General features: G+C 41.7%; 1 protein-coding gene across 2 annotated transcripts in view; it reads left to right on the top strand.

Annotated features, from left to right (window-relative positions):
* Positions 1–14,002, top strand: part of SLF2 (SMC5-SMC6 complex localization factor 2) — a 55,809-nt gene that overhangs the window by 18,152 nt on the left and 23,655 nt on the right. For both annotated transcript variants that reach the window (XM_030569063.1, XM_030569062.1), the window contains exons 4-9: positions 392–434; positions 2,488–3,671; positions 6,030–6,112; positions 6,968–7,087; positions 7,695–7,862; positions 11,807–11,909. In XM_030569063.1, the coding sequence (XP_030424923.1) occupies positions 392–434; positions 2,488–3,671; positions 6,030–6,112; positions 6,968–7,087; positions 7,695–7,862; positions 11,807–11,909 (1,701 nt within the window). The remainder of the gene's footprint in view (positions 1–391; positions 435–2,487; positions 3,672–6,029; positions 6,113–6,967; positions 7,088–7,694; positions 7,863–11,806; positions 11,910–14,002) is intronic.

Below are 14,002 nucleotides of genomic sequence, written 5' to 3'. Positions count from 1 at the left end.
GGGGCTCTGGCTTCGGCTTTAGCCCTGGGCGGTGGGGCTCAGGTTACAGGCGTCCCGCTCGGGGCTGAAGTCCTTGGGCTAGGACTTTGTCCCCCCACCTGGGGTGGCAGGGCTCGTGCATGCCCAGGATTTGGTTCCCCCTCTTGGTGTCATGTAGTAGTTTTTGTTGTCAGAAGAGGGTCATGGTGCAATGAGGTTAGAGAACCCCTGAGTTAGATGTGAACCTTACAGTCAACAGAAACAAAAAGTAGTTTTAAATAAATGGAAATGGCATTGGTGTTTTTTTTCCTAAAATTTAATACGGCTTTTATTTCACCAACCAATGAGCCCTGTTTAAAAACACTGTCAAGCTCAAACAAGTAACTTTTTTTTTTTTTTATCTTATTAACAGGGCAATGGATGTCTCTTAAGAAAAAGATCAAGCTCTGCCTCAGGTAGAAACAACAGTGCTAATGATGTAGAATTAGTTGGTGCAAACCGGTTACCTCATTTTAATGATTAATAAATGACAATGGCTAGAGTCTTTTTGAAGGTTGAATACTCCTTGTATGTGCATGAGGATGAATTGAGATTCTCATAATTTTATAGAGGCTCATCAGTAACTAAGAAACTAAACCTGAAATTTTACCACACTTTATGCCACATATATATAATTATGCATTGCAATGGTTTGATCTGTTGTGGCAAAGTTTAGAAATGACTTGGAGCTGGTGAAAATATTCAAATACAGTATATGCACCTCTACCCTGATATAACACGACCTGATATAACACAAATTCGAATATAACACGGTAAAGCAGTGCTCCAGGGGGGCAGGGTTGCGCGCTCCAGTGGATCAAAGCAAGTTCGATATAATGCGGTTTCACCTATAATGCGGTAAGATTTTTTTCCAATTCATACAATCTGTTTCCAAAAATCAGTTTCTGTAAAAGTAGAGTGCACGCAGCCATACTAAGCGCGTTAATTTGGCAGTGTGCGTCCATGTACCGAGGCTAGCGTCGACTTCCAGAGCGTTGCACTGTGGGTAGCTATCCCATAGTTCCCGCAGTCTCCTCTGCCCATTGGAATTCTGTGTTGCGATCCCAATGCTTGATGAGTCAAAAAACATTGTCGCAGGTGGTTCTGGGTACAGCCTCACCCCTCCCTCCGTGAAAGCAACAGCAGACAACCATTTTGCGTCATTTTTTCCTGGGTGAACTGTGCAGACGCCATACCACAGCAAGCGTGGAGCCCGCTTAGCTCAAGACAGCAGTCATGAACATTGTAAACACCTCGCGCATTCTCGTGCAGTTTATGCTGAACAAGGACCTGAAAAACCAGGTGAGGAGGAGGCGGCTACGGCAGCACGGTGACGAGAGCGATGAGGACATGGACACAGAATTCTCTCAAACTGCAGGCCCTGGCGCTTTGGAAATCATGCTGTTAATGAGGCAGGTTCTAGCCGTGGAACACCGATTTTGGGCCTGGGAAACAAGCACAGATTTCTGTTACAACACAGAATGCAAAGTATACAGTGCTCACTTTGTATTTTTATTACAAATATTTGCACTGTAAAATGATAAAAGTAATAGTATTTTTCACTTCACCTCATGCAAGTACTGTAGTGCAATCTCTTTATCTTAGAAGTGTAACTTACAAATGTAGATTTTTTTTTTGGTTACATAAGGGCATTCAAAACCAAAACAATGTAAAACTTTAGGACCTACAAGTCCTCTCAGTCCTAGTTCTTGTTCAGCCAATTGCTAAGACAAACAAGTTTGTTTACATTTATGGGAAGTTGGATGGACGTACCAGCAAATAGCTTTATATATGGTAGCATTTTCTAATCTCTTCTCTCTTCCCGTGTGCTTACCCCTCCCCTCCCTCCTCCCCCCCCCCGCCCTCCCAGGCTGGTAGAGGTGATAATGTCTAATTAGAACGTTGGAATTGGACCAGGACCTAGAGATCAGTACTTATATTTTAAGAGAATCTTTATCCAAAAGGGAATGGGATCTGTTAAGTGTGTTAGTTATTGTCATACTTCTAATTCTGTTTTCAAAATCTGTTTTCAGAAACACACTTATTTATATCTGGATTTGAAATAAACTACTTCAGACTTATGGAAACTTTTCTCTGTTCTCAGACATGATCCCTCTTCCCTTAGTCTGAGCTACGATCAGTCCAACATATTTTAATTCTAGCATGTGGAGCAGGTGCCCCAATATGCTACTGAGCTCCTTTCTTAAAAGAAACTGTTCTTAGTTCATTGCCAAATTAGTTACAAGTAGTGACACACCTGTATAATCTCAACTAAAGATAACTGGTTTTAGCCTGAATACTGTGGACTAAGTGAGAGAGTTGCTGTTTGTGCCCAAACATTTTGTCAGTTATGTAATTTAATGAGGAACTAACAGTTGTCTAGTACCTCTTAAAAGAATGTTGAGACAGTTTCACGTGATACACTGAAATTTTTCCAAATATGAAACTTTTTTCAAACTTTTTCCACAGATAATTCAAGTCAATCAAAGCAGGTTTCAAAACCTAAAGTTTCTTCAGTTATTTCAAGATGGTCATCTGAAAAGGCTATTAATGTATGGAAAAACCAGTCATTCTACCTAAACTCAAAAATTTCTTCAGGACTATCCAAACAAAAAGACTTTACTGGAAAAAGACAAAGGATATCTATGCGTATAGATTCGAAAAGTTCAGGAAAACCTGTGGCACAAACTTTGAATGAACTTCATTTCAGCAGGTCATCTGAAAAATGCAAAACTAGAAAGTCTGAATTCATGAATCATGTACTAGAGTCTCCAGGTGATGGTGTTTTGCAACTAGTGGATGCTGCTATGTCACATAGAGAAGACTTGTCTCTTTCACAGGAATATTTTGACATAAACCACAAAAAGGAAAAAGATAATCCCACGTGTGAGGAATTATCACCTTTATATTCTGGACACCGTACTAATAAAAATGACCAAATCTGTGTTGCAGATACCAACGAGAATCAGTTGCAAGCAACCCACTCACATTTCCTCTTAGAAAAGTCAACACCTCTTTCTCAGGAAAATGCTACTGTAAAGACTCATCTTCATGAATTAACTAAAACTCAGTCAAACACAATATGCACAGAAAAAATGAAATGCCTGCATTCTTCTTCCCCCATTCAAAGTGCTAGTACATCTCAAATATTGGAAACTGAGAGAGAGCGAGACAGAGTGAGACAAATTGAACCTGTCCTTTGTAAAGATAATGTACAGCTTCCCCCAGATACTCACAAGAATTTTACTAAATCAAAAGAGAACACTGTAAAGGCTTCAGAAGATAATTCTAACTTGCCTTCAGTGGAAATTTTTGAGAAGCCTGTATTTTCAGTAAAGATTGGCAAAGTTGTTGCACGTTCACTGTATTTTGAAGATGGATGTTCAGCTAGTATCACTAGTTCTTCGCAGATTTCAAGTGAGTTGAACATTGAAAGCTCCAACATAACTTCTATGTTGAATAGAAAATTAAGCAACAGTTCTGATAGTGAAGATGAGAGTTTTGACTATAATCTGGACAGCGATGAAGAAGAAATACTCTTGCCACTACAAGATATCCTGTCCTCAAGTTCAAAACCACATGTTGGAACTCCAGAGGAAGCTTGTCTCAAGGATCTTTCACAGGACACCTTGACTCCATCACCCAAACTTCCTGTAAGTGGCTAAAAAAATTTGTTCATCTGAGTCAAATTTGTCAGTGTTTCCTATAAAAGAGGAATCTCTTCTAAAGTCTTGTCTGGCTGTAAAACTGGGTAGTCAGTCTGATCCTATAATGTCCTTCTATCGTGTATTACACCTGTGCTATCTGAGCATTTGCGGAGATTACATAAAGTAAATAAGTTCCTTTGGCTCTGTTCCACTTGAGCATATTAGAAGTTTCAGGAACTTTGTTTTCCGCTTACCCTTCCTGTTAAAACAGAAATAGGCTTTACATTTTCATATTGTCTTGAATGTGGCAAGATCGTTCCTTGGTCAACTTCAGTTCTTTTGGGAGTTCAATATTTGTTGGGCTAGCTGCTGAGTAAGATGTTTCCTTGTCTTAAGAAGTTCATCCACCTTGATGAATTTAAAAGTCGTTGTGGTGTTCCCTCTAATTTTTCCCACGCATGTGTGGAATGAATTTTGTTATATGCACCAGTATGGAGGTGATGTGTGCCATATTGGTGCACGTAACAAAATTCATGTCGCGGGAGCAGGGCCAAGGGTTTGGAGTGTGGGAAGGGGCTCAGGGCTGGAGCAGAGGGTTGGGATGTGGGGGGTGACGGCTCTGACTGGGGGTGGGGCTGGGGATCAGCAGTTTGGGGTGCAGTGTGCCCTGGACTACAGTGGGGAGAGAAGACTCCCCGCAGCTCGCTCTCCCCACAGCAGTGCCTGGGTTGGGCAGGAGAGGCACCTCTCCCCTTCCCAGCTGTGGCAGGTCCACAGCGGGGTTGAGGCCTGGGGAGGGGCACCTCTCCCCCAGCCATGGCAGGTCTGGGACTAGGAGAGAGGCTTCTCTTCCCACCGCAACCCTGAAACTTAAAGTCTGCTGAGCGGCCACACGGCTTAGGGGGAACTTGGGTAGTTAGTGAGCTCTCAAGTCTCAGGAGGTTGACCTGTGAGCATGAAGTGTTCTCTGAAGTGTATAAGACCATCCTATTGAGGGAGCCTAAATTTCAAAGAAGCTGAGAATACTTGACAACTTGCAGGAGGGGCCAGGACTTGTCTTGCAGTCACTTCTCATTTTTTCCTCAGTCTGTCCGTTAGGATGAACCCCATCTTACAATTTACGTGGGTATTATGGGGATAACTTAAGGTTAGCACTTTACAAATTATTTGTTCAGTAGCACAGCCTGGCAAAAAATGCTGCTTTTTTAAATTTAAAATTTATATAAAAAAATATAAAAGAAGGTTAACTTTAAGCACTTCTAGCGTAAGACTTTCCTAATGTAGTGCTCCTAACAGAAGGCTAATTACCTTGAAAACAGCTGATTTTTTAAAAAACCTTATTTATAAGACAACTTTGACTATCATGATTACATAAAAATGTATTCTGTTTCTAACTCTTGAAATAGTGGGAGAGTGCTGTTTGCCTTTTTTCCTGAAAAAACACAAATGTAATACATGTAATGACCATTAGAGGCACATACTAGCTCAGATGTCTGGTCACATACATTTACTGCAAACATATTTCCTAGTATGTGTCTGTAGAATTAAATGGACACTACTGATAAATAGTATGTTACTCAAGAATTGCCATGACCATATCTTTTGTGAGATAGTCTCCTGTTTTGTTTTTTAAAAAGGGCGTGCATAAAATGTAGAACAAAAATCAGAAGAAAAAGAGGCTCCTGAATTGTGCTAAAGCTGTCTCAGGCTGAATTTCTAAATGCTAATCAAATGCAGAATCTAGGGGTGTGTGTTTAAAAAAAAAAAAAAAAAAAAAAAAAAAATTCTTTTGAGCTTCTGTGATTGGATCCAGCTGACTCTCAACCCTGTGCCCAGTGTTTTAGACTCCTCTATTCTATTGACTAGCCTTACTTCTCTTCAGCCCTTTTATTTGGTAAATCCTGGTATCACTTCCTTAAGAAGGGAGCAAGTGCATTTGTTTAACTTTTATATGGTGCTTTTCACTGCAGTAGCTGACACACATTTTACATATCGGTTAAATGAGGCTAAGAGAGGTTGTGATTTTTTTTTTTGCCCAGTGTCACCATAGGAAGCTTGTAGTAGAGCTGAAAACAGAACTAAGATCTGAGATGGTAAGACCGATGTTTCATCTGCTGGTCGGTGCTGTCTGTCAGAGAGAGAATGTTTCTGCTCTTTGCAATTGATTGTGTAATCTGTCAAATGGGGCTCTTAGGCTTAGATTTTATTTTTTAGGAGCTCCTGTATGTTTCTAAATGCAAATTCATATAATAGATCTTCTTGAGCAGATGGATTAAATTACGTCTTGCCATGAATCTTCTTAAGAAGACTGTTTTCCCTATTCATAAAAAAAAAAAAAAAAACCTTCATGCTACTTCATTACAGCTTTCTAAGATTCCTGTTGTGAGTCAAGTGTCTTATGTGAACAGCCTAGAGCATCTCTTGAAGGAGAAGGAAGAATCCAAAAGGTTAGCATGTTTATTATTTTAAGCTAAATCTAATAATACTTGTGAAAAATGCTAAACTTGCTCGTGGAATCATAGGTTCTTTATTCCTCCCAGAAATGGCATAGCATGAGCAGTGGCAAGTTAAGATTTGGTTACTGCTGCCAGTGTGCCTCAGTCTGTATCTAGAAGGACCACCTGAATGTGTGTTAATGAGACTGTCATTAAAGGGACATATTGTTAGTTGTGGCTTTTGTGATGTGTTTACTTGTCCTTAGTCTCATTCCAGTTCCTATCAACTCCCTGTAGGCAGGCATGAAATACAATTACTTGCATAGACTTTTTACTGTAGCTTCTTCTGAGCTGGTTGCTGTTACAGAGGTAGGCCTATCAGACTCTAAAATCTTTCTTGCTGCCTACTAGGATCACAACAGCCAGTTTGGTGGATGCAGTCAATTACCATCCTTCCAAGATGTCCTTAAGGCAAAAGGCATAGGCTGGAATGTGTATTGATGCCCATTTGTAATGATGGGAGGGGGTACTATTGACAATCTAGCTAGTAATGAACTTGATCTTAGAAGTATATTCAAAAGCTGATTAAAGTAATAGAGTATTCTTCCCGTTGATCTTTTACCTGCCAGTAATAATTTCTTTGTATCATTTACAAATAGGATCATACAGCTATAGTAGTCTTCATCAAATTTTTGTTTTAAACTGATATACTCAGAAGAGTGTATTCAGGAAGTTTTATCACATTATAATGTGCTTCACATGATGCTTTAATACAAGATCTGAACTCTAATCTACAATGGAATATACTTGTTTGTTGTAAAAATGGACTAGCAATAATATAGTGTTCTGCTCTTGCTGCCACCGCAGGGTAGATGACCTAGAGAAGCAACTACAGGAAGACATACAGGAAATTGGACTAAATTTGGCATCTGGAGAGGAAGAGCAGGAAAACTCTGATGAAGATAGAGATCTGTCAGAAGAACACAGGTTTTTCCTCTTTAATATCACCTAAATCTATTCTTTAGTTTCTTTAGTCTCCCACATGGGCACGCATACTCAGTGTAATGTTATTTATGTCAGTAGTTCTCAACCAGGCGTCTGGGCCTCTCAGGGGGCCACAAGCAGGTTTCAGGGGGTACACCAAGCAGGGCCGACAGACTCACTGGGGCCCAGGACAGAAAGCCAAAGCCCTGGGCTCTGAGCCCTGACATCCAGGGCTAAAGCCGAAGCCTCAGCAACTCAGCTTTGTGGGGCCCCGGGCAATTGCTTTTTATATGCAAAAAACAGTTGTTGTGGCCCAGGTGGGCCGTGGAGTTTTTATAGCATGTTGGGGGTGACTTGGAAAGAGGGAGGTTGAGAACCCCTGATTTAAGTGGCTGCTGTATCCTATCCCTGTTACCTTTTAGTTTTTTAAAATACAAGCTCCTTCTTTGTCTTCAGGGTCCTACATAATTACTTGGCAATAACTGTATTGAATCTAGGCTAAAGAGGCTTTTCAGTTTAAGACTGAAATTTTCATCAGCCCAGGATACATCTGTCTTAGACAGGAAGTACCAGTTATCTAAGTTCACAGGAACAATTTTGTGTATTATAGGGCATTTATAAAGAGGTTTTCGGTAGTATCTGATGCCATTCCTGATTATCATCCTGGAGAAGAAATATTTTGCTTACCAAATTCTGGGAAAATCTTCAATCAGCATAACCTTGATTTGAGGAATTCTGGTTTCATCCCTCAAAATCCTATAGAAAAACTACTTCTTAGGTAAGGATATATTTTTTTTTTTCCTGTGTTGTTGCCCTTTATTTGGAAGACTGTCATAATGGCTAACTCTTTCTGAAGATTAAAAAGAATACCTTTGAATGGAAGTGAGTTCTGCTTTAACTTGGAAAACAGTGCTAACCCCTTTATTTGGAACTGAGGTTTTCCCAGAGGGCTTTACAATACAATTGTGCTGCTCGAAGGGAGGTTTTGCTGTTTCCCCTGTAGATGGAAACCTGGGTCTCCTGCCCAGTGGTTAGGGCTCCAGGTGGCAGCTCCACCTCGTGGGCACAGTTCCCAAGTAGCAGCCCTACCTTGGTGCAGTTCTCAGATGGGGTAGGGAACCCCAGGCCCTCCCACTTCACTGGGTTGTGATCCGGGGCCCAGGAGGTTGGTTTGGCTTCACTCATCTGGTAGTGCCTTGCATCAACCTCAAGCCAGCTTCCCTGGGTCATTTCCTACCTCCCTCTGCATCCTCGCTGGCAGTCCCTGCGGAGTGCTGTCTTCTGGGCTTCCTGCTCTAGTCTCATTCTCTAGGTGCTAGGGTGCTGTGGCTCCTCTGTTCCTTGACTTGGTGTGGTTTTGGGTCACCTTCCCTGGAGCTCCTGGAGTCTATCCTTCTCCATGGCTTGCCAGCCCCAACTATGCTGTCTGGCTGCATTTTCAATCCCATCTCCGACCCAAGGATGCTGGGCACAAGTGGAGGTGCAGGGCTTCCTGAGCCCAAAGTTGCTCCTTAACCCCTCCTGTTCAGTGAGGGGTTTATAAACCCAGTCACACCACCTCAAGGCTCATTGAATAACCCTCCTCCATTTTTCATTAGCATGGATGAAGAAGGATTCAAGATGGAGGGCTTCCCCCTGTTTCTGTTGGCTCTTGGAATCCATGGCCCATGGAATCCTTCACAAACTTGACAGTTCGCTAAAGCAGAACTGAAAAATACAGTATAATGAATGAAGAAAGTTAGCTGCTTGGGTATGGCAAGACCAAGAAGATAGGGTCTCATAAAATGGACTCTGAGCTGTAGTACTTGTTGCACACGTTTGTAGAAAGATTTCCATGCTAAGGAGGATTTAAACAAAAAGTTTTTACAACTTACTCATTATGTTCTGGAATGACATTAAACCTAGAATCCTCCGTGTTTTTAATCACACAGCCCATCAGAACTAGTTGAGTCTCATTGACAAAAACTCTAGAACTGATTTAAGCCTATGACTGTCTTGTCATGAGAAAATTTGGAAGAAATGATGAGTCAGTCATGGCAAACTTCTTTCATCCTCCTTCCCTTACAGGGAGATGGCACTTTATTCTTTGTTTTACATTAGCGTTTAGAGACCCCAACTGTATCTGAAACCCAGTTGTGTCAAGCACTGCACAAAGATCTGACAGGGGACAGTCCATGCCAAGAAGAGCTTGGCATCTCGAGAGACAAACCAAACCACGTTGTAAGGGAAATAGAGGCACAAAGAGGTGAAGTGGCCTGTCTTAGGTCACATAACACATCAGCTGCAAAAAGAACCAAATTCTTCTGACTCCTAATCCAGTTCTCTATCCACTGAACCAAACTGCCTTCCAGAGGAAGGGGAGGGAAACCAAGGCTCCAGCAGCTTCTATTCATTCTCTTTTGGGGAAATAAACAGAAGTGGTTTCTCTTCACCTGCCATCAGAGGATGAAATTAATAAGGACCTAAAAAAAAGTTACAATCTGTGACATCCCTATCCCTGTTATCAAGGCTTAATCATAGAACTTAGATCCTTTGTATGCCTGTGTAACCCACAAGAGCAAAATTTCCTCATACTTTAAATGGTTTCATACACATCACAGAAGCCACAGCTGACACTATGCCCCTTTGATAGTTCCATAAAGATCAAAACTAAATTTTAAAATTCTAACATTTCAGTACTCAGTTTAAGTTTCCCTTTGCATTTCTCTTGGCTTGGGTGGGAAATTAGACTATACTGCTTTCTTTTTATTCTTTTTTTAAGTTAGTCAGTTTCACCTCCAGAATCTCTTGTTTTTATAATGCTGCGGTGACAGCTATTTGCATTCCATCTTTAATTTTATGAAACAATTTCCAGAATAGAGACTGAGGTGATTGGCACTTTCAGTTTAGAGAAGGGATATATAATATATATAGTTAGTGAGTGAGTGTATATATATATATATATATGTGTGTGTGGATGGATGGATAGATAGATATTTTTTATATATATATATTTCAATCAATGAGGTATACAAAATTATGCTTTGGACATAGGATAAATAAGAGCATCTAGTTTTTTTCTTTCTCATAATATAGGAACAAAAGATTCAATAGGATTGCAATTCCACAAGAATAAAACTAATAAAAGGAAATACTACTATGCATAATTAACTTGTGAAACTCTTACCACAAGCTGTTATAATTGAGGCCAATGATTCAGCGAATTAGACACTGATGATAAAAACATACATGATTATATTAGATGGTTGCTTAAAAGGGGTAAAAACATACATGCTTCAAGGTATAATCAAGTATCTAATTAGGAAGACACTTCATCTATGGGCTTATTTCAGAAGTGTTCACTATAAAGTTTCTTCTGCTTTTCCACTAAAGGAACTGGTAGCACTTACTTTCAGAGGCAGGGTACTGAACTAGAGGGGCCCCTGGTTTGATCCAGCTTAGCAGTGCATGTATTTAGTTATAAAAAATAGACTCCAAATTAGTCTTAGAATTTGTTTCTTTATTCATAGAGCTAGTACACCGTTTAAAAAGTAGTACTTTAAAACACCATGGAGAAGTCGCCTTTTTGGTTGGTGTACTGTGTTGCAAGATGGTCAGGGATCAAAACTGGGATATGCATTCCATCTATCACCCCGTTGCAGCTAGGGAATCTCATTGCCTCAAAGCCATCAGTTATTTCCTGGACATTACTGATAGTCACAGTCGTTCATAGCTGGAGGCAATTAATGGCCCTGCACACTTGCATCACCGCAGCACCCATGGTGGACTTTCCCATTCCAAACTGATTTGCGACTGACCGGTAGCATTCTGGAGGTGCCAGCTTCCGTACAGCAATTACCATTCATTTTTTTCCCAAGTGAGGGCAGCTCTCATTCTGGTGTCCTTGGGCCTCTGTCTGGGGCGAGCTCCGCGCACAGTTCCAAGAAGGTTGCTTTACGCATCTGAAAGTTCTGCAGCCACTGCTTGTCATCCCATACATGCATCATTAGGTGATCCCACTACTCAATGCTTGTTTCCCGAGCCCAGTACTGACAGTCCACCGTGGCAAGCTGTTCCGTGAATGCCAGCAGCAATCTTGAATAATTTGTTTCCATGGCAGACTGCAGGGCAGGCATCACCGATTCACTCTTCTGCAGCTCATGAAATACTGCAGGACCAGCTGCATTGCGTTTGTAATGTTCATCACCACAGTGGTCAACAGCTGATGATCCATGCTGTCAGGAAGAGGTAGTGGGCACACAGTTTACAAGGACTGTTGAAAAATGGTGTGAAACGAAGTAGGAAGCCCATGGAATGATGGGACAGAAAGAATTGCATGACAGGATGGCGAGCACATCCCCATGATGCACTGCGATCCATTTCCAGAGCTCCCAGCAGCAGAGGGTGACAAAGGGTAGTGAGTTGCACAGTGGAATAGCTATCCACAATGCAACCACTGTGGATATGCTCAGCTGACACAAGTAACGTTGCATGGACATGTTCCACCAATGTTGTTAAAGCAACTTATGATCATTGACGAAACTTAAGGTGACTTAACTCAGTAGCGTAGACATGGCCTACAACTTGTATTCATCAGAAATGTAGTGCCAAGAATATCTGTAGTGGAGGTTTCATAAACTCAAATTCTTAAGTGAGATCTTGGAAAAAATTTTTTTTATGGTTTTGAAGATATCAATTTTATCACCAAATTGATTCCTGTTCTCTTACTTACTATTTTCACAGATCAGAAGTAACACAGCAGCTTTCTTTAACAACTCAGGGTTTCCTCAGTTGTGCTTACAGTTGTACACAGTGCCCCATACCAGTTTTAAAGTGGCTGTTTCAGGTAAGATCATTGGTATTTTCCACTTCTCCTAGGTTAGATTATACAATTGTATTCATTATTGGTTTATTTGGGGACCAAATGTGATGCGAACTTCATACAGTTAGAACACCCAAGATTCTGAATCTACTAGATGAGTTTCTAATTTTAAACATAAATCAACCTCTTTCTGGATCCTGATCTTTTCTCCAGTCTGAAATATTTCAGATGCACATCTCTTCCTGCAAACACTAGAGACATTTCAGACATTGTGGGGTTCTGGGGCTTGGTCATGCCACTTCTTTCTTTTCATCTTCCTGGCGCTACAAACAGAATAGGACTTCGACAATCCTGCCTTATTCTTTAGAATCCTAGTGTCTTAAATCTTATTTTAGGGGCAACAGAAAGCTGTCTTCCGTTTTCCCATCCCTGCTATCCCTTTTAGGAGATCAAATTTCTTGTACCATTCTGTCTAGTAGGACCACCTGCCAAACTTATTTTTTCTCCTCTTCCCTCCCCAATCAAGGCAGAGTAGGCCAAACAGAGCAAGTGGAAGACCAGTAGGTGCTCCTTCTTTCAGGAGTCATAGAAGGGTTAGGGAGCTCTGCCGCACCTACTCCCATTCCATAGAACCTTATGGTGGGGAAGGGACTCTGACTTTGGACAGCAAATTAGGATTTCCATTCCCTTGTGACCGTTCCACCATTAGCAGCAGGCTTCTCTAGAGACCCTTAGCAGAAGTGATTCTGTCCTGAAACAGGCCTAAGGGTGGAATATCTCCTCTATCATGTAGATACTATTGACTTCAGACATGTGGGTACAGGAGTCTGTACAGCACAGATGTTCTCTGGAGCTCCTCCATGCCCTTCATTCCCTCTTTAGACCCAGAGAAATACTAAACCGACTGAAGGAGACCTTTCACTTCTATCGTTAAGGGCCTTAAAGCCTGTCTTTCATGATAAAAGATGCTCAAGGCTGTAGTCTATATTCTCCATGTAGTAAAATGAGGCCCTGAAACAAAGTTTTGTGTCAGAGGCCCAGTCTGAGGCTTGAAGCCTGAACCAAAGTACTTACAGGCATTGCTAAGCAAAAGCTGGGCTGTGAGCCAGAGGCAGGCCCTGCACACAGAAGTTGGCGAGAAGAGGGTTGCTCGAAGCAGGTGCATCTTAAGGGCAGGGTCAGAAGGACAGCCTGATGGATAGATCTGTTTGAAACAACATGATCGAAGAGGAGACAGCCCCCAATGAGTCAAGGGGCTGTACCTCAATACGTCAGTAGGGATGAGTAATCTGTCCTGTAACCGTATAAAAGGAGGAGCTGGAGTGTGCATCTTTGTCTAGCTTAGAGGGTAGTGGAGTGTCCCGCCATTGACTGATCCATGTCCATTGCCGGGGGCACATATTCGTAGTATGTCCTGTAGAGTCTATAGGAAACTATTACTGTGCTTCGTTTAGCGACAAACCTAGCTTGGGTTCCTTCGTACCTTACTAGAGTCTGTGGTCTTTGGGGGTTCTCTCGAGTCTGCTGTGTCAGCTATCTGCGCAGAGCAGGGGCAGCACACAGAAGGAACATGTACGCAGCTGACTGTTTATCAATCGTCGAACAGGAGCAGAGCACCACACCTGTAGCTACTGACAACACTCCACAGTAAAGAACTGATTATGAAGAGTTTGAGCTGTCTTAGACCTCAGGAAACTGCACAGGTAGATGAAGGCAAAGTTCAAGATGGAGGCTCTAGTTTCTGCTATAACTGCAATCTCTCCATCAAACATATTGACACTGGTAGTTATGGCAGAAGCTTTCCTGCATGTCTCTATCAGACCCTGTTTAATTTCGGTTCAGCTGCAGAAATCCCCACAAGTACAAAAGCATTACTTTTTAGTCTGTCTTCTGCCCCCAGGATGTTCTGATGATGTTAGTAGTGACAGCAGCTAGACTTACGGCATCGAGGAATTCATCTTGATGTCATCAGAGCCCCATCCTTAGGGGCCCTACAGGAAGTGCCCCAGGGCACTTTCCTGGTCACATGATTCAGGCCCATGGGATTCTGATAAATAGTTCTGACACCTCACCGCCCCCCCATGCAACTGCTAGAATGAGTGATTCAGAAGATCAAA

This window comes from Gopherus evgoodei, chromosome 7 (genome assembly GCF_007399415.2).
Source record: "Gopherus evgoodei ecotype Sinaloan lineage chromosome 7, rGopEvg1_v1.p, whole genome shotgun sequence".
Lineage (NCBI taxonomy): Eukaryota > Metazoa > Chordata > Testudines > Testudinidae > Gopherus > Gopherus evgoodei.
The sequence above is the reverse complement of the archived record's forward strand: the minus strand, read 5'-3'. Positions and strand labels throughout refer to the sequence as shown.